The following is a 17903-nucleotide window of genomic DNA, read 5'->3' as shown; positions in this document are numbered from 1 at the left end:
TGAAATACTTCTCTCTGTTAGGCGCTGTCACACCCATTATCGCGTCTTGCCGATCACGCCCCTTTCTTCTCTTCCCCCCCCCCCACTAGCGCCGGGGAGCGGACCTCTCGCTGACTGTCACCTCTCCCTCCCCGTGTCACTTGGCGCTCGCCTGACAGTCGGTGCCCCACACGCAGCACCGAGCCCGCTGTTGGTGGCTCCTTCGGCACAACGGATAAAACGTTGCTTCAGCGCCCGGCAATTGACAGCCATTTGGTTCTCATCCATCACCCGGGAGGCGGCGGGGAGAGGCAGCCCTGCCCGCCGTAAGCGACGGGTCCCTTATGCCAGAAGGACCATCCCCATCGCTCCACGCGGGAAGCCCCGGCTGCGCCCCGGGCCGTGCTCTTCCTCACCACAACGACCCGTGTTTTGCCCTTTCCCCCTCTTTTTCCTCTGCCCACGCTATTCTGCTTTCTCGTCGGCGGCAAGGCCAGACGCCGGGACGGGTCAGGGTGGCCTGTCCTCGCCGGGGCCCGGGCGGCTGGAGCGGCACGCAAGTTTCTGACAAGTTGTGTTTTATCGAGTACGCGCGGGATAATTTTGCGCGTCCTTGTTTTGTCATTTAGAGCACTTAAAGTGTCACGGAGATTTCACTATCCTAAAAGCTTATCTGTCAGCATCAGTGAGTTAGTCCAGTAAAAAGGGGATCATCAACAGCAGCAGGAAGGAAGAAAAAAAAAAAAAAAGACCAAAAAAAGACACATCTGAAGGTTTTCTATTCCAGGCTGTCTGCAGCCGACCTTGAGCCCGTGCAGCTGCACCCGGTCGTCTCCCACAGCCGGTGGGCAGCGCTAGCAGCGGTGCCCGGGGCTGGGCTGCCCGCAGCATCCCTGCCGCCTCCGAGCAGCCGTCCAGCTCTGCCTAAATGGACTGGGGGGGGGATTTCGCTGGGGGGTTTGCCATTTCTTTGCCTTGATAAGGGCGGTGTCGTGCCCGTGCTGCGGGCTGCAGGTGTGCAGCAGCTCGTTTGGGCAGTTGCGGTGGAGCCAGTGGCCAAGCAAAAATGAGAAGTGCGAGGGTCTGGCTCTCTCTTCCTTTGCTTCGGTGTAGCATGAGCTGGTATTTTTCCCGATTTCCACGGTTCACACCCAAATAGTACAGTGCGGACAGAGCAATGGAGTGAGAGACGCAGGGGAGGGCAGAGAAAAGATGGGGAGGGAGGGGTGGGTGGGTGGGTGGGTGGATGGATGGATAACTGGTTGCTCTCTCTGCCGTCGTGGGAAGCTCGACCGCCTCGTGTCTGGAAAAGCCTCTGGCCTGACAGTGCCGGGAGCCGCAGGGACTCTTGTTCTGAACAGCGAACCGGAAAACAAATTCGCCTCGTGCAGCAAACAGGTTTTAATGTGCTGTTAACTACCTTTATATGGCTTTCTGTCCAAGGAGGTGGATTTACATATGCACTAAATGGCTTTCGCCCTGGTACACGACCGCCGTGCCGTATTTCATTTACTTTGGAAATCCAGTGGCAGACCAGATCGTAAAATAATGTTGTATAAACACGCATAAAATATTTGTTCCGAGCGCAGAAGCAAATAAAAGAGTTGATGAGATGGATTGGGAGCCCAGGGGCACGTCGAGCAAGGGGAGTCGGAGGGAAATCACACAAGTGCTATTTGCGACTTGTAGTCAAAATGGAAATATTTTCTCTTTCCATATGATCAGGGCTCCTGCCGTTCCCCCTTGGTCTGAGGGCTTTGGCCACCCGGCGTATATCGATCCGTGTCCTTCCCGCCCCTACGAGAGCCCTGAAAGGCAACATGAGGCTCTTCTCTTCCTATGTGCTTTGCGACAGGAACCGTAACCGTTTGCAGCAGCCCCTGGGCGCTGGGGAGGGGATGTCGTCCCCGTGGGGCGCATCCAGGCTGCCGCCGCCCTCCCGCCCTGGGATGCGCCGGAGGTGCTTTGCCCCCCGTGGCTTCGCTGAGCGGAAAAGCCGCACAGAAGGAACTGGAGAGTAGCCGGGAGGCAGGGAAAGACCTCGTCTGACTGTCGGCCGGGGCTTCCCGCTAACGGAGCCTGCGCCACTGCCCCGTTTCCTTACGGGGGAGGGAAGCCGTGAAGGAAAATACTCCATCCCAGTGTCCGATGATGCTCGGGTGTGGTTGTGCGCGAGAAGGGCGAGGATGCTGTTATTAGAGGGGACAGAGGGCTGGCGCGGGGTTTTAGAGGGAGATCGCGTCAGCTCCAAGCTGTGCTGAAAACCTCCTGCAGGATCTGGAGCAAGTCGACAACTGTTCTGGTTTTCTGGGTGGGCTTTTTTTTTTTTGCCAGATATAAATAACTAGAGCTTGATAGAGCGTGGGGAAAAACGTTGACTTATCGCTGGAAAAGGGAAGCGCAAAATATTTCCAAACAAAGCGGGTTATTTGTCAGTAAACCTCCTCCGCTGGGGCGGGCTGCGGGCGCTGGGAATGGCGCAGCTCGAGGGGCTGCCTGCACCTCGCCCTTCGCGGGAAGGGCCCTGGGGTCTCTCTGCTGCTTGTTTTGGGGGCATCGGGGTTATTTTCCCTGTTTTGACTATGGGATAACGCTTCTGCTGCACCTTTTGGTGCTGCCGAGGGTGGGTGTTTCCGACCGGAGCAATTGCACATGCGAGGCAAGAACGGCTTCAAAACCTGGACGGAATAAGTGATGCGGTTTTTTGACTTGCTTCAGAATTGTATCAGTAATCCGTGGTTACATTATTAATGTAGTATTAAAAGGGCTTGAGGCCTCTCAGCAAATTCCTATTTCTAATAAATAATTGCTGGAGCCGAGATAATTTATTAAATTAAATTGAAAAAGCCAGGCACACTCTATGTTTGCCTTGGAGTAATTTATTTTTTTTTTAACTACCACGACCAAAAACACACTGTTATTCACATCGCCCTGTCCAGAGGCTGCAGATGGGCTGGAATGCCGATGCGGCAGCGGACAGTTTCCGCGGGACCTAGAGTCCCCAGCCTGGGTACCGCGTTGCTGCGTGAGGTCCCGGTTCTGCATTTCACGTCCCCAGGCAAGGAGACAGCCGTACTTTTCTGAATTTGTGTAACAGCAAACAGAGAGAAGCCCTGATCGTTTTTTACACCCAAAGGGAGATGAAAAGGAGGCATGTTTGATGGCGCTGCCTGTCACCTCCGCAGAAGGGTTCTCTCCGCCCAAGCGCTGGGCTTCACCCTCCGATTACGGCTGCGTACGGCACGAAAGAGCAGGAGAAGGGCAAGAGGCGGCGCCTGTTCTCATCCGAACTCGTCTCACGCCTTCGCTTAACGCCGGAGGGATTTAACACCGGCGCCGGGATGGACACGCGACGCAGGCCAGCCTAGAAAGCTTTCCTCTGGTCGAGATGTTTTAACGGCCGCGTGCACAAGGTTTTGCTGTGTCTCGCTTGTTGGTCATTTACGAGCGAGGCCGTTTCAATCCGTCAGTAATTCTTCATAAAGCGCTTTGATTAAATAAGTAACGAGACCGCAAGCGCAAAATGTTATTTTACTATTGAAAGCGATCGCAAGTGCGACATCGATCGAGCTTTCAGAGCGTCACGCACAGAAATAACAACTCGTGTAGGCAGCCCTGGACAAGCGAAGGGCGCAAAGCTGTGGGGGGTGGGGGGGCTGGCGCTTGCGGGGAGGGTCCCGCACCCTTTCCCCCCTCCCCGGCCTCTGCACGACTTGTGCAGGAGAGAGCTTCCTTTCCAGCGCGAAAATAACGCCTGCTTTGGTGGGTTTTATCTGCGCTTTGCCAAGACGCGTGACAAATTTGTACTGAATCGGAACCTCAAACGATGCCAGCGCATAAAAACAGGGAAGCTATTGCATAATCCGGGAAAATGAGATAAAAATCCTTCGTACGGCACAGTTACTTCAGAAGCAAGAATAAACAATATTTAAAAATGTATAAACACAGATGGCATATTTTCCTTAAAAAAACGTTTCGAGAAAAATAAAAGCCTCTTAAAAAGGAATAAAATATGAGCAGGAGGAGAAGTAGGTCAGAAAGAAGAAGTCAAAGGAAGGGGGGAAAACTACCACAACGGAAAGCAAAGATAAAGCAGATTCTGCCGGCGCGTGGCCGTGGCGTGGATCCAGGCAGCGCTCTGCGAGCATCTGCCGGGGCGACGGTGAACCCGCGCGCCCTCGGGTCCGATCCAGCACCGTCCCAGGGTCCCGGCGGGTGGAGAGCCGGCAGCGCCGCGGGCGATGCCCCTTGGGCGTCTCTACAGGCGCTGGCGACGGCGGATAACCCCGTGCAGCGTCTCGGGGCGAGGAGGGCCGGAGGCCGCCTGGCTGCAAAGGCGAAGCAGAGGACGGAGATGCCCCTTGGAACTGCCCTGCCGAAGGGGGGTCCGAGCCCGCCGGCAGGTACCAGTGCACAGTAAATAAAGAAACCGCATTTAAATCGCCTACTTACCCAGGAATCGGTGACAAAGGAGAGAGACGTTTGAAAGACTCATTTATTTGCACCATTAACCATTTTAACGGCCTCTCTCCAATAACAATCATTCCCACGGTTAGAAGAGCAGGTGTTCAAATAATAAGAGTGATTGAGAAGCCTTGGACGGTCATTAGTATTAATACCCATAATAAAAAAGAACCAGGGAGACGTACACCCCTCGTGCTCTTTTCTACCCTTTGGGTTTATCGCCTGGTGGCTCTTTTCTCCGGGACACCTCGCGGGAGGTTGGACAGCAGCAGTGGCCAAGAGGCAAGACGCCAGCTGTGAAGGGACGGCGTTAAAAGCATCGCAGGGGACTAGACCGTACCTGCAGCGCACGCAGGTACCTTCCAGCTGGCCCTACGGGGGGTAAGGGACGCTTTCGGGTCGGTTTCGTCCTGTTTGTTTTCTGCTCGCGCTGTGCGACCTGGGTCGAGGGTGCAGAGTCTCCTCGTGCCGCGCCAGCGCCCTGAGCAAGCTCTGCTCAGCGACGGGCAGTGCTGGAAGCAGCCAGGCAGCACGGGCAGCGCTGCCGGCCAAAAGCACTCAGTTATGAAAATACGTTGCTTGGTCCAGACCTTCAGCGTTTTGCTCGCCGGGCTGCGTCCGTAAAATCTGTGACGTGGGGCGTGCGCGCCCTATTCAGTATCGCTTGCCTTGGGTTGCCAGACCAGAATTAGCTGTACTGATCGTCGTGCCGGAATAACCAGGGCCGTCCAGGCAGCGGGACGAGATGACCCGTTGTAGGTCCCTTCTGACTGAAAATAGCCTATTCTGTTCTATTCTAAGCCAGGCAGCGCGCTGCCCGCGCCCTCGCCTGCCTGCGCTGCCTCATCTCGCCGGTCCCCCGGGCTTTGTGGGGTTGGGGGGGGGCTGCAGCTCTACTGGAAGCCCACTCGCGTCGAGGCTGATGGGCTGGGAGCTTCCAGGAGCACTCGGGGGTTGAGCTGGCGTTTCCCCATGTGCTACTCGGCAGGAAATTTGCACTCCGGGAAAACATTTTTAGGACTTCGAAAGCATGGAAAATGGCTTAAACGTTCAAAGGATGCGCTCGGGTGACAACCACCCCCCCCACGTGAGCGGAGTTTCCCTGTGAAAAGTGAGCTGAAGGTACTTGTGCCTTCGTTTTCTTTGCGGAATACATACCACGCGTGGTGGCGGATTATCTCGCAGCGAAACCTCTGCAGTGAGAACTTAACTGATTCCAGCCACAAAAATAAAAGTTCATTTTGCTGGTGTTAATTTAAAACTGTCGTTACGTCTCGGGGAGGAATAAACACATGGGTGTTTATCTTTGTCAAAGCAGCGGTGAAACCACAGCATCCTTATTCCTCTGGCAAGGTGAGCCCGTACAGCCTCTGCATATCTGCCTTTGGGGACCGTACCTGTTACGGAGGGGATCTCCTAACAGGAGGGGGGGACGCCGCGCTGGGCAGAGAGTAGGAAACTGAGCCAGAGAAACGCAGATTTGAACCAACACGCGCCTTCGTAACAGCGGGGGTAATTAAACGCTGGAACACTTTAACAAAGGAAATGATAAATTCACCGTCGTTTGCTGTCCTGGAGCGGAGGTTGGACGGGTTCCTGGAAGATAAGCTTTAATTCAAGGACGTTATTGGCCTCGGTAGTGTTAAAGGAAGCTGTAGGATGAGTGACTCCCTCCGCCGGAGGACCGAGAGGGTGAAATACCCTGACCTGCGTTCAGCAGTAGATCAGAGGAGACTATCGCGGTGGCCCCTCTCGGCCCCGAAGCTTATAAATATTCGCCCTCCTCGTAACTATTTCTGTTACTGCTCGCGCTCAGGTAAAAACGTCGAAGCGCTCCGAAGCAAATCTCGCTGCCGCTGGAGCCCGTATGGATTTTGGCATGGGCTGGGGATCGGCGGACCCCCTGCTCGGCTACCTGCCCCGCTCCGGGGACGCGCCGCTCCCCGCTCGTACGGCAGTAGCAGGCGATGCTTCCCACGGACCTCCACGGCGCCTCATCGTCACGGGGACCTCGATCTCATCTCGCCCTCAGGCTTTGCAAGAGAAGATGGAAGCTCTGGCTCTAAAGCTGCTATTTATTCCTTCCCACTTAAGCTTGGGGGCTTAAGGTCTAACGTGCGCCGAGGCGTTGGAAAAGAGCCCTTTAGCAGCGGTTTCTGTGAGAAGGAAACCCGGTTTCCAAGGCTGGCAGAGGTCTCAGGTGGCGGCGAGGGGCACGTAGCTAGTCCTTCGCCGTGGATGCTGCAGGAACGAGCTGCGGACACGGGGACCCTGGCAGCACGGGGTCCTCCAGCGCATTCAGGGCTTGGAAGCGTTTTGTTGTTGAAATCCTACTGAGGATAACTACCGATTTCCAGTGTTTTCTGGCTGCCGAGTCCTGCTCCTCCGTCCCGGGCTGGCTCCCGGAGCCGGCAGCACATCTCCCAGCAACCAGCTCGGTCCTGGTGTGAAACGCCTCTCCGGGCAAGAGCGAGCGCTGCCGATGGTGGTTTTCAGAAGAGTTTCATTATTGAAGGTGTTTTATTTTTGAACGGTAGCTCCAGGTTACCCTTTCCTCAGTTGAAGCTGGCAGCAGCAGCCTCCCCTCAAAGCTGCTGAGGCGCTGGACGTCAGGAGGGACCCGTCTCTTTTCTGAGAATCAGCATTTGCTGTGGCTGGCTGGCTCCGGGAGCCGGACTGGATTCCCCGCAGGAAAAACGGCAGAAACAGTTGGTTTTGGGGTGGTTTTTTGTAATGAGTCGAGCAAGTAAAAGTCGGCGGAGGAAAAAGTGGGGAAAGGAAAACTCGGGCAAATCATCGCATGTCCGACGTCGGAAAATTGCAGAGCGTAGCTGTTTAGTCCTCTGTTGTTCACTCTGCAAATCGAGGTTTCCCCGCCCTTCGGTCTCATCTGCACCGGCACTTGTTTTCACGTATGGATAAGCCCCCCTCGCCTGCCGTCGGTCCTCTGCCCCTCGTACTCACCCTCCTCCTCCTCCTCCTGTCCCGACGTGGGGCGGGAGAAGGGGCGCCGTGCGGGATGCTCCTGCGCCCCCCGGGTTTTCGGGTGCAGGGACTTGCCCGGCAGCACCCATCTGGGAGGGCATGTGGTGTGCGTGTGTGTCTGGTGGAGCCCCTCCAGCGGCTCGGGGGGGCTTTTGGGAGCAGGTCCACACCTTGGACCCCGCTGGAGAGAGCCTAACCTGTGAGAACCGCAAACGAGCAAGGGCATGTTAATATTAATGAGCCCGGAACAGGCGTCGGTGGGGGATCGGCAGACAGTCACATCTAACTAAAATGCGGAGTACGTCTCGGCGGCAATCTGGCGGTTTTGCCACGTGCATGGGAGATAAGATACTGGTGTTGTTACAAATAGGTCCGCAACGTACGAAAGGGCATTTTTCTATTCAGATGGCTCACGACATGATCTTGTTAAAGGCCAATATGTAAAACATGCGCTGCTTACACGGTCCGAGCAGAAAAGCGTCAGGTTTTCATTCTGCGCGGGAAGGTAAACGTGGTAATCTTTTCCCCCTCGCGCTATTTCGGTGGCACGTGCTGTTGCATGAGGGCACGCCGCAGCAGGGAAACAGAGGTCTCCTCTGAAAAACGGCTCCCCAAAAGCAACGTGGGGCTACGTGCTTCCTTCTGTCCACCGTGCCTTTAGCTAAAACTTACTCCGTTTCCGAGGTGCAGGGTATTTTCTTACGGCCGGACCCGCGAGCTGACCCCGGGATTTACAAGGCTCACTTGCTTATCGCTGACGGTGGCGATTCTTCAATTAGAATTTAGCTGGCGGCTTTGGTGACGTGAAAAGCTGCGCCGATACCGGTAACGGGAGGAAAAGCCCGTTTGTGTCCCACCAGGGATGGGTCGCAACCCGTGCAGCGCCTCCAGAGCCTCTCCTCATATACGTGGTCGCGTACGTGGTCGTACAGGGGGTGCCCCTCCCCGTCAATCAGAGCGCGAACCCGCTGCCACGGGCTCCGTCCTGAAACACCGGATGCGCAAAGAGGTTCGACGAGCACAGAAACACTCCCATTAAATCGACGTGACTCCAAGGAAAGCTTGTACGGCGTTCAGAGAGCTTTCAGCCTATTCACTCGCGCTGCCGAGGGGGCGATGGAAATACCGGACACCGTAAATGGAATTGAAAAGGGGGGAAACGAGGACGTTTTGGTGCAGGGGGATTTGTCCAACGTCACTCGGCGATTTAACAATCGAAAAGGGCGTCCGGCCGCGTTTCGACCTTCCCTCTGACGGAGCTCGCAGAGACGCTGCCAGCGCTTTCACCCAAGTCGGGGGGAAAACCCCTTGCCGAAAGGCCGCAGCCTTTCCTAGCTGGTCTGTCTCGCCCGCTTGTGCCCAGGGATTTTTGCGGCCAACACCCAGGCGTCTCCCTCTAGTGGCATCTCTTCCCATCGCGGTGAGCTGCTGCCAAGACCAGAAGCAAAAGGGAAGGCAGCGTGGCGAGGGTTCCCCGATGTCCCCCGCCTCCTATTCAGCAAGGCTTTTTCTTTCCAATCACGAGCCGCCGCTGTATTTATGCGACTAAAGAAAATGTATACGTCCCCCGTGACCGGACAAGCCGGCGGGGGGACAGCTTCAGCCATCGCTGCCGTACCGGGCCGGCACTTCAGACCCTTCCCCACCGATATTTCCATTAGCAAGGAGCTTAATGTTTTGTAAAGCTCTGCAGTACCTTCTCCTTAGAAGCTGCCACGCTAAAGTAATTGCTAGTGCAGGAAACACCGGGGGCGCGCCGGCACAGAACGATTCAATTACGTGCGTGGTTCTGTCCAGCAACACGTTTCATTTTTTCAGTCTTAACGCTTGCGCCACGGATTCCTGGGGCATCACAGTTGTCCCTGCTACGCGTGCGGTTACCGGCTCTACCGCGTGATTTTCAGCATCGAGCGCCGCCGCCGTTTCTGTTAGGAAACAGAACGTTTTAGGAACGCTTTCGTTCTAACTGCCGACGTTCTGAACAGTGCCGCTGAACAGAGGGCGCTACCTGCAGAGAAAGGTAGCCTTGACCAGCGCCTAACGCCGGGTAGGCTGTGCTTGCTGACCTGCAACTTCTAGCCGGTTTCTAAACGGGGGCGCTGCGCGGAAGTTAAACGCCCGCGAATGCGACAGGCGCCCATGCCGTTACCACCTCAGGAAAACGGCTCCCCAGAGCGCTTTCTTTCGCAAACCTGCGAGAGGCTGCTTCGCCTCGCAGCCGACGGCGAGCAGAAAAAGAAAGGCTGTACGAAAACACCCGTGGCTCAACAGAACTGTTTTTTATTGTGTAGTGAAAGACTGCATCTAAAACCAGATGAAGAGGAGTATCAAACAGCGTGTTCTACCTAGTACATACAAACAAAGAAGCTGCCGAGACCCGAGCGTGTCGGTTCCTTGCTCAAACAGAAAAGCAGCAGTAACTCGGGCTCCCACCTGCATTTTAACGGCTGTTAAGAAACAAGGTAACTGAAGGGTGCAGCTTCTCAAGAGACTGGCAAACAGAAAAGAACCAGGAGACACATCTAGTAGGTGCCACGGGGTGGCATGGCAAGAGGAGAAATCAGCTGGCAGCTTTATCGCTTTCTCCGTTCTCTATTAGTTTCCTTTTCTTCTCATCCGTTTTCCTCTTGAAGATGCTATCTCTGTAGAACTGCAGTTCTTTGATGCTTTCCCTGATGTCATCGAGCGCTCTGAAAGAGAATTAAGGAGGGTTTCAAAAACGCCTGCGCACGCCTTCAGCTACGCCTGGATTCTAACGCCTCCAAAAAGTTCCAGGCTGTAAGAAATCCAACTCCGACACGCACGGATCGCGCGTCTGTCAGAAATAAAAACAACCCTCGCCAGTCTCGGGGACGTGGAAAGCAGTGAAAGTCCGCCAGCGCTGACACGCCGGGGAGTAACACGCAGCTTACTAGTTTACGTCACCGTGGGACACGGGAGCTCCCGAAGACCAACCGGTTCTACAGCTTCGACTACGAAAAGCAATTCCATCCCAGACAACAGAGACGAGGGCTCCGGAGACCGGCTTCCAGCTCCTGCTTTGGCCGGTTCTGCCTGCTCGGACGGTAAGGTCCGTAGAGAAGTAGTAATCGTACTGCGCGTCTCTCAAAATTAAACTCAGAATTAAAGCCTTCCACCGAAAGGGGAACGAGCTCTGCGACACATTGCGAACTCGGGGAAATAGCCAGGAACGGAACGCTCATCTCCCCGTGTGCAGCCTTCCAATTTTAGTGTCTCTGTGAACAACTCTGCCCAAAAGGAGGACAGAGAAAACCCGCTGTTAAGCTGCCGTTTTCACGCGATTTCTCCCGGTGATGTCCAAGAAGTGGCAGGGGTAGCTACGTTGCCAAATAAGCTTCTTGGCTTGACTAGTAAACAGAGTGAACCAGAACAGGTCAGGAAACTTCCGTACTTTAATAATCCCTTCCCCGACGCTAACCAGGCTTCAGGCGGGAGAACGCAAACGTACGACAGGGAGCAGAAGCACGCAGCCTCCGCCGCCGTCTGCGTCAGAAGCAGCACGCCTGGGGTTCAAAGGAAGCTCCGTATTCTGCTCGCGAAGCGCGCGGGTCCTGCGTGACAAGCCCCGCTCTGCTACAGACAAAAGTTAGAAGCCTCACCTGTGAGAAGCCGCCTTCTTTGGGGCAAACTCGTATTCTTCTGGATACCAGCGTCTGTAAGCAAGGGGGGGGGGGGAAAGCGCCACTTAAAAAAGGAAACTGGGATTCAAAAACACGGCCGGTGGCTGCTGCGGGCTTGTTACGATTGGGGGAAGAATTTCAGCTTCAGTGGCACCCAGAGAAGCCACGGCCCCGCGGGTCAAGCGCTGCAACCTCCAGAGCGGAGCACTTCACGGCTCGTCCTGTGCATCGGCCCGAACAGAACAGGTGACAGGCCGAGGTGGCCGCAGGCAGCCCCCTCCCAAGCAGCCTTTAGCCTGGCTTTAGAGGAGCGCGCGTCAGCGCCGCTGAACAGGCCTCCCTAGATTATCTTTCGTCGGACTGCCTAATTTGGGGAACACTCACCTGCACAGTTCTTTGACGGTGCTCACATCAATGATCCTGTAATGAAGGTGCCTCATGAACTGAGGCATGTATTTGTCAAGAAATTTCTTATCTGCGTGAACAGAGTTACCTGCAAAGAGACAAAACGAGATGTTCCTTCAAAGACATCACAAAGCTACTAGGAACGACATCTAAACGAGAGGCAGGCTAAGCGAGCTGGGGAGAGATCACAGGGTATGAAAAGCTATTCACAAGCAGCTCGTTTATCCCATTTTCTAGTAAATACGATTGTGAAGGTTTGTCAGATCTTCGCTGCAGGATCGCAGGCGGTTTAAATACCTAATCCCTCTATTAATTCCTCAGTTACTACCCCTACAATTTCTGTCACGCAGATAAGCATCAAAGTACTATGCAAGCGGCGGGTCTTCCGCCAAGTGGAAACGGGCATCGGGATTAATTTCACCCAGCGCCAGTCCCAAGACCGTACGTGACCGTCCAGGTAGCAGGACGTTTGGAAGATTCCCATTTGGCGTTCGGTTCGATGCACAGCGAGGAAAAGACGCCGTCGGGTCTGCTGCTGGGATTTTACGGTCGCAGGTTGCTGCCCGCCCCCATTATAACTGTAGACGGAAACATTCAATGCGAAAAAGCATTGCAGTTCCCCGCAGTAATGACGTGCGGTACTCGCTTCAGGGAACCTGCAGAATGGACGACGCCATTACCGAACCTCTCCTCGCTAACCAGGTTTCGATTTGCCTGCTAGCTCCCAGCACAGAAAACGAAAGCACCCCCGCCACGTGCATCAGCGGGCCCCGCGGCACCCAGCCGGGAGCTGCAGGAGGGACGATACCGTTGTTGTTAAGAAAGAACATACTTTACCTGCGAGGGGACAGAGGCCCGGGGGAGTCTGTTGTCGTACAAAGGACAGAAACTCGTACTCTGCTTGCTGCAACGAAATTTTGCTCTCCTTCACAGCCTTAGTGAGGCCAGACTGCAAAAAAGAGCCGTCCATCATAAATCAGAAACACGCTGCCAGAAAAGGCGCTTCCAGAAACGCCCAACGGCGAAAGGTCAACCCTCCAAGTATTGTTTGTCCCCCCAGCGCGCCCAGCAGCACCCACCGAACTCGGCGTTTCCGTATTCTGGGACGTGCCCCTGCCTTTATTCCCTCCGGTACCTCCACAAGCAGGCCCGACCGACGTGCGGGGCGCCGCTCGGGAGGCCAACAACCAACAGAAGTAAAGGCGACGGTAGCGCAGCCCTGCGCTACGCTACGACGGGGCGTTTTCTCTTTCCCCGGTCGCTGTACTTTCTAGGGGTCGTTCTCGGTTGCCGAGGCGTTACGCAAGCCTCGTTCATACACGTACGCGATCCAGGAGAGTATCGCGTTTCCCTCTGCTTAAGGAGAGGCATTCGCCTCCCCAGCGCAGCGCGGTGGGTATAAATAAACAGAAATAATCAGGATCCTGGCTTAAGTGTTTATCAAGATTCCTATAAATCAGAAAAGTTCCTTCCTCCTTTTTTTTTTTTTTCCCAACAGTTAAATGTCAAATCTGCTCCAAGTGTTCTCAGTGATTTATTTCCATCTGGCTACGCTATATATTTCCACGACTCTGCCGCAAAAATCTACTTGACAGATCCAAGTGGTGGTTAACAAGTTCATTACGTGGCTGCATTTTCATCTATATTCTAATTGCTTCTCTTTTCTTAGTCAATTAAAAATAAGTAGCTCCTCAGGAGCAGCGATAACGTATGCTGCCATCTTCAATTCGCTCCTGAACTGAAGCCGAGTTTGAGTCCTCCACTGGAGAAGGGGAAAAGCGCCCATCACGGTAAATCAATATTCGTTTTCCAAACTCCTGCTAATCCTTCCCGGGGAGAGCGAGATGCCGAAGCGGGGAGGAGGGGAGGGGTTCCGGGTGTCCTAAAACTTCAGCCCTTAATTGAAAACGAACCGGAATTTCAATTCATAATCGGGGATTGGAAAATCCATTCGCTTTCTTGCTACTGGCAAGGAGGACGCTTTCTTCGGTGGCTGAGAGAACGAAAAATAAGCTCTTGCTGCGAAAGTTAAGCTTTCGGCGAAAAAACACGCTAGGCTTACGGCGCTGAGGGGACAGGCAAAAATAACAACCCAGCGTTCACGGTAAATCGGCCTGTTTAATTCTACAAGTACCTAAATTTGCAGCGATAAATTTGCAATTTTGTCGCCTCTGGACCGTTCTACACCGATCTCGTGCCTGTTCTTACTTGGGGCTTCAAGCCAGGTCTTCCCCTCCTCCGTCGTCGGGGTCATTCTTTGAATTAGTTTACGCAACACGGAACAGGCTTCGCCGGGAGGAGCTGTCGGCGGAGCCCGTCCAACCCGGCCTACAGCCGGGGCTCCTGCAGAGGCAGGCCACGGCCGACAGCTCAGCCAGCAGAGCGGGGAGCCGAACCCGACTTCCGAACCCGACGCCGAGAGAGGCACGATGCTGAGCCTCCGCCTGTGAAGATGGGAACCGGCGGCACGTATCTGAGCGGCGGATCCCGTTTCCAGGCCCGCTGACGCCTGTCTCGCCCTGCCTGCAGCTCTCCCGCGAGCTCGTGCTCCAGCCCTCTCGGGGGACCGTTCGCTAGCTGTTGGCCTTTGCTGATGCTTCTGGCTCTCAAGTTAGAAAGCAGCTTCCAGCGCTATCCAAACTTATTAAAAACCAGGCTACGAAGCACAGGCCGCTTCGGGGCAATCTTGCAGCCGAGGTGCAGGATGAAGACTACGGCTACGCGAACGCAATTCGCAGCTGTGCCACCCATGACTTGCGAGACCTTGGGCAAAACGTTACGCATCAGCTCCTCGCTACGAAAGAAGGATGACGCTTACCGTCTCCCATTCTTTATCCCCTCTGTCTGACTGCAAACCGTTCAGCGCAGGAGTTGTCCCTTTTTAGGGGACTGTACTGCAACTAAGAACTCTGAATTATACGTTATTCTCATGGCTGCAAAGAAAGAGAAAGCGTAGCACGACTGCTCTAGAAGGGTTACCTTCCCGTGATGCTCCTTGCACCACTCGGACATGCCATCCAGCAGCTCGTCGGGCTGATTAATAATCAGGTTAGGGCCCTGCCGGGAAGAGAAGAACGCAAAGGTAATTGCAGCAAGCTCAGTATCGAGCGGTCGCCCCCCCCCCCCCCAGTGTCAGCCCCGAGATGCAGTGCTGCCACGCGCAGCCAGCCAGCGACTCAGGGGGTGGGAGAAGTTGCCGCCTGGAGGGTACAAAGCGGCAGCTCAGACCTGCGAGGTCACTCGCGCGTCCCCAGGCTCTCGTCTGGGCCCTGAGCCCCCGTTTTGGGGCAGCAGGTGCCAACGCTGCCGCAGCAGGGGCCCTACCCCAAAGCGGCGAGGGCCGGGGCCCGGCGGTTATTTCTTCCAGCTTCCTCTGGAAGCAGAAACGTCCCGCCGGGAGCGCCCGAGCGGGCCGGGCCGGGCCGCGGGCGGGCAGGGCCGGGGGGCCCCGGGGGCAGGGCAGGGCGCGGCCCGGCCCGGGCGGCTCCTCCTCACCTCGGCCAGGACGTTGAGGTCGGAGTCGGTGATGAGGCAGGCCATCTCCAGGATCTGGTCCTTCTCCACGTCCAGGCCCGTCATCTGCCACAGAGGGGAGCGGCACCGTCAGCGCGGCCGCGGGCCGCCCGCGCCCCCCCCCCCACCCCGCTCCTCTCCCTTCCCCTCCTCTCCCCTCCCCTCCCCTCCCGCCGCCCGCGCCCCGCACCTCCAGATCCACCCAGACCATCCGCTGGCCCATGCCGCCGCCGGCCATGGCCGCCGCCCGCCGCCGGCCCCGCCACAGCCGCCCGCCGCAGCTCCGCAGGCGACCCAGGCCAGCGCGGCTGCCGCCCAGCATCGCCGCCAGGCCGCAAAGCGACGCCGCCGCACTACAACTCCCGGCAGGCCCCGCGGCGCCGGCCCCCCCCGAGCGGGCGCGGCGGCTGGCGCGGGGGCTGCTGGGAGATGTAGTCGCGGCGGCGCGGAGGGACGACGGTGGCCTGCCGGGGCTGGGCTGGGCCGGGCCGGGGGGGGGGGCAGCCCGGGAAGCCGCTCCGCCTCCGCCGGCCCCGGATAAAACCGGGAAGACCCCGGGGTCGCGCCGGTTACAGGGAAGGGGTGTCACTCCCCAGCGGCTGAAACGAGCACGGTTCATCCGCGGGTGGTTGTTTTTTTTTTTCCCCCGGGGAGGTTTTTAACGCTCCCCCCGAGACGAGGCGCGTCCAAATATTCCGCATCAAAAACGCCGGGTGGACTATCCGAGATGCCAAAAAGCACCCGGGCCCCCCCCACCACCACCACCCCCCCGAGCTCTGCTTAAAAGGACGTGCCCCCGCACCCGATACGGAGGCCACCGCCCCACAGAAACCCCAGCGGCCGCCCCTCCGCTACGCAAACAGCGAGGATGCCGCCCGAAATCGGGGGGCACCCCGGGTCTTCTCCCCCCCCCGTGAAAAGCCCCGAGGCGTAGCGTTAACGCAGGTAAGACTGAGACGCGAGTTTTGGAGGACTACGCTGCTAGTAGTTTTACAAACATCATTAAAAGGTAACTTTGATGGGGTGCGGGGTTGGGTTGGGTTGGGGTTTTTTTTTTTTATACATATACTCGGTAAGAAAGAGATTGAGCTTTCTTTGCCCTCGAGTTCTTTAAAGCCCGCTGACCGGGCGTTAATGCCGCGACGGGTGCCACTTGGCCTCTCTGTAGCTCTCTCTCCGGTAGTCGTAGTCGTGGCTCCAGCCGTCCCGGTGCCTGTCTTCGTAGGCAGGTTCCTCCCTGCCCCCCCTGTAGTGATGCTCGGCGCCGGCGTCGTGCCCCCTCTCGTCAAAGCCGTACTCCTCCCTCTTGCCCCGGCAGTAGTCGGGCCCCCGCTCCCCAAAGCGCTGCTCGCGGCCAAAGTGCCTGCTGTCCGGGTGGTAGGGGTGGGCGCCCAGCCTGCCCTTGCGCGGCGCCGGCACCTCTGGGCGCCGCGGCATTTGGGAGGCCGGCAAGGGGTGAAAGGCGTGAGGAGCCTGCTGGCAGCCGCCGGGCGGGGCGAAGCCGGGCTGCTCGTACTTCCCCCCGAACTGCTCGTACTTCCCCCCGAACTGCGGCTGCTGCCACATGGCGCTGTTCATCTGGAAAGAGAAGAGGGAAAGGGCCGGTGGACTGGGTGCGCCCGCCTCCCGGCCGAGTGCTGCAGCCCCTCTAGGGCACGGGGGCCAGAGAAAGGCTAACCCCCCGCGCTGGCCCCCAAATCGCGCGTTAATCGCGCTGTCAATACAGGGGAAAATGAAAGGCTTTGGTTTGGAAAATGGGGCTAAACGCGAACGTACAGAGTGGCCATTACCGAGCGGCTTCATCTACAGCCCAACTCCTAAAGCTCAAAGCCCTCCCCGACATTAACCGCCTCGGCGGCAGGAGCCCTAAATCTTCCGGAACTGCCATTTCAACGCTCCGAAAGTATGTTCCCGCAACCGCTCGCAGCCGTTACGGGAGACGAGCACGCAAAACCAGAGAGACAGACAACTCCGTCTCTGGCCCGGCCTGTCGGCCGTGGGCGACTGCGGGGTCAGACGCTATCGGCGCGAGCGAACGGCGTACCACCGCTTGTCTCTGAAGGTTATCGGCAGACGGCAGGGACCTCTGCGCCGACGAGAATCCCGCCGCCACCATAGTGTCAGAACTCCTGTCGTATCTGCAGGAGAAGAAAAAAAAAAAAAGATTAGATTAGGAATTTTAGCCTTAAACGCAAGACTATTGCGGCCCAAGGGGCGCTGGCACCCTAGCCGCGTTTCTCCCATCAGGAGCAAAACGGCCGTCCGGGCGTCGGCCCGAACTCACTGCCGCGGTCCGAAACTGGCGGGGACGGGCTCGCGTCGTGCACGTGGCAGCGCTCTCCCCGCCTCACCTCACCGGCTCTCTCCCGCCCTCGTACAGAAACACGGTGCTACGCCTTCTGCGTTAGGATGTCAGGCACCGAGAACGCGGGGCGCTGGGAACGCCGGGCACTTACTCCGTAGGGAAGAAAGGCCGAACTGGAGGAGCGAGCCAGGAGCGCGGCGCACCGTGCAAACGCCGGCTCCTCCGGCGAACTGCGCGCACGTACCGACAGCGCGTGCTGGCGGGACTCGTACCTGCCGCAGTTTGATGCCGGGTGCGGCGCGCCAGATGGGCTGGTGCCGGCAGCTCCGTGCGGGGAACAAGACGGATTGCCGTCCTGAGAGGCGTGACTGCTCCCTGAGGGGAAAGAGACATTTCGCGAGACCGACAAACACGAGTCAGGGGAACTCGGCTACGAAGTCAGCTCGCAAGGCGCTAGCGGTTTCCACGTGCTTAATTAGCTCTCGAGCTGCGTCGGCGACCTGCAAAAGCACGCGATCCAGCCTCCAAAACAAGAGCGTCTCAATACCCCGCCGGGAAAGACGCAATCGGGCGGCGATACTGCGGCCAGCATGCCTCCTTTAACTGACCTC

At 57.0% G+C, this 17903-nt stretch overlaps 2 protein-coding genes and 1 long non-coding RNA gene across 3 annotated transcripts in view; 1 reads left to right on the top strand and 2 right to left on the bottom strand.

Annotated features, from left to right (window-relative positions):
- Positions 1–17903, top strand: part of LOC143170305 (uncharacterized) — a 60790-nt gene that overhangs the window by 38236 nt on the left and 4651 nt on the right. The gene's annotated exons all lie outside the window — the stretch shown is intronic.
- Positions 9693–15309, bottom strand: REXO2 (RNA exonuclease 2). Its single transcript, XM_076358475.1, has 7 exons — positions 15178–15309; positions 14970–15053; positions 14454–14531; positions 12312–12423; positions 11454–11562; positions 11049–11102; positions 9693–10118 (listed from the first exon to the last, which is right to left on the bottom strand). The coding sequence occupies exons 1-7, from the start codon at positions 15307–15309 to the stop codon at positions 9989–9991; spliced, it is 699 nt and encodes a 232-aa protein (XP_076214590.1). The 3' UTR covers positions 9693–9988.
- RBM7 (RNA binding motif protein 7) overlaps positions 15951–17903 on the bottom strand; it is a gene marked incomplete in the record, with an annotated part of 2964 nt that continues 1011 nt past the window's right edge. The window contains 2 exon segments of the mRNA XM_076358367.1: positions 15951–16565; positions 17032–17125. Of these exon segments, the coding sequence (XP_076214482.1) occupies positions 16119–16565; positions 17032–17125 (541 nt within the window).

The sequence above is a fragment of the Aptenodytes patagonicus genome, chromosome 23 (assembly GCF_965638725.1).
Source record: "Aptenodytes patagonicus chromosome 23, bAptPat1.pri.cur, whole genome shotgun sequence".
Lineage (NCBI taxonomy): Eukaryota > Metazoa > Chordata > Aves > Sphenisciformes > Spheniscidae > Aptenodytes > Aptenodytes patagonicus.
This window is presented reverse-complemented; position numbering and strand designations above follow the sequence as displayed.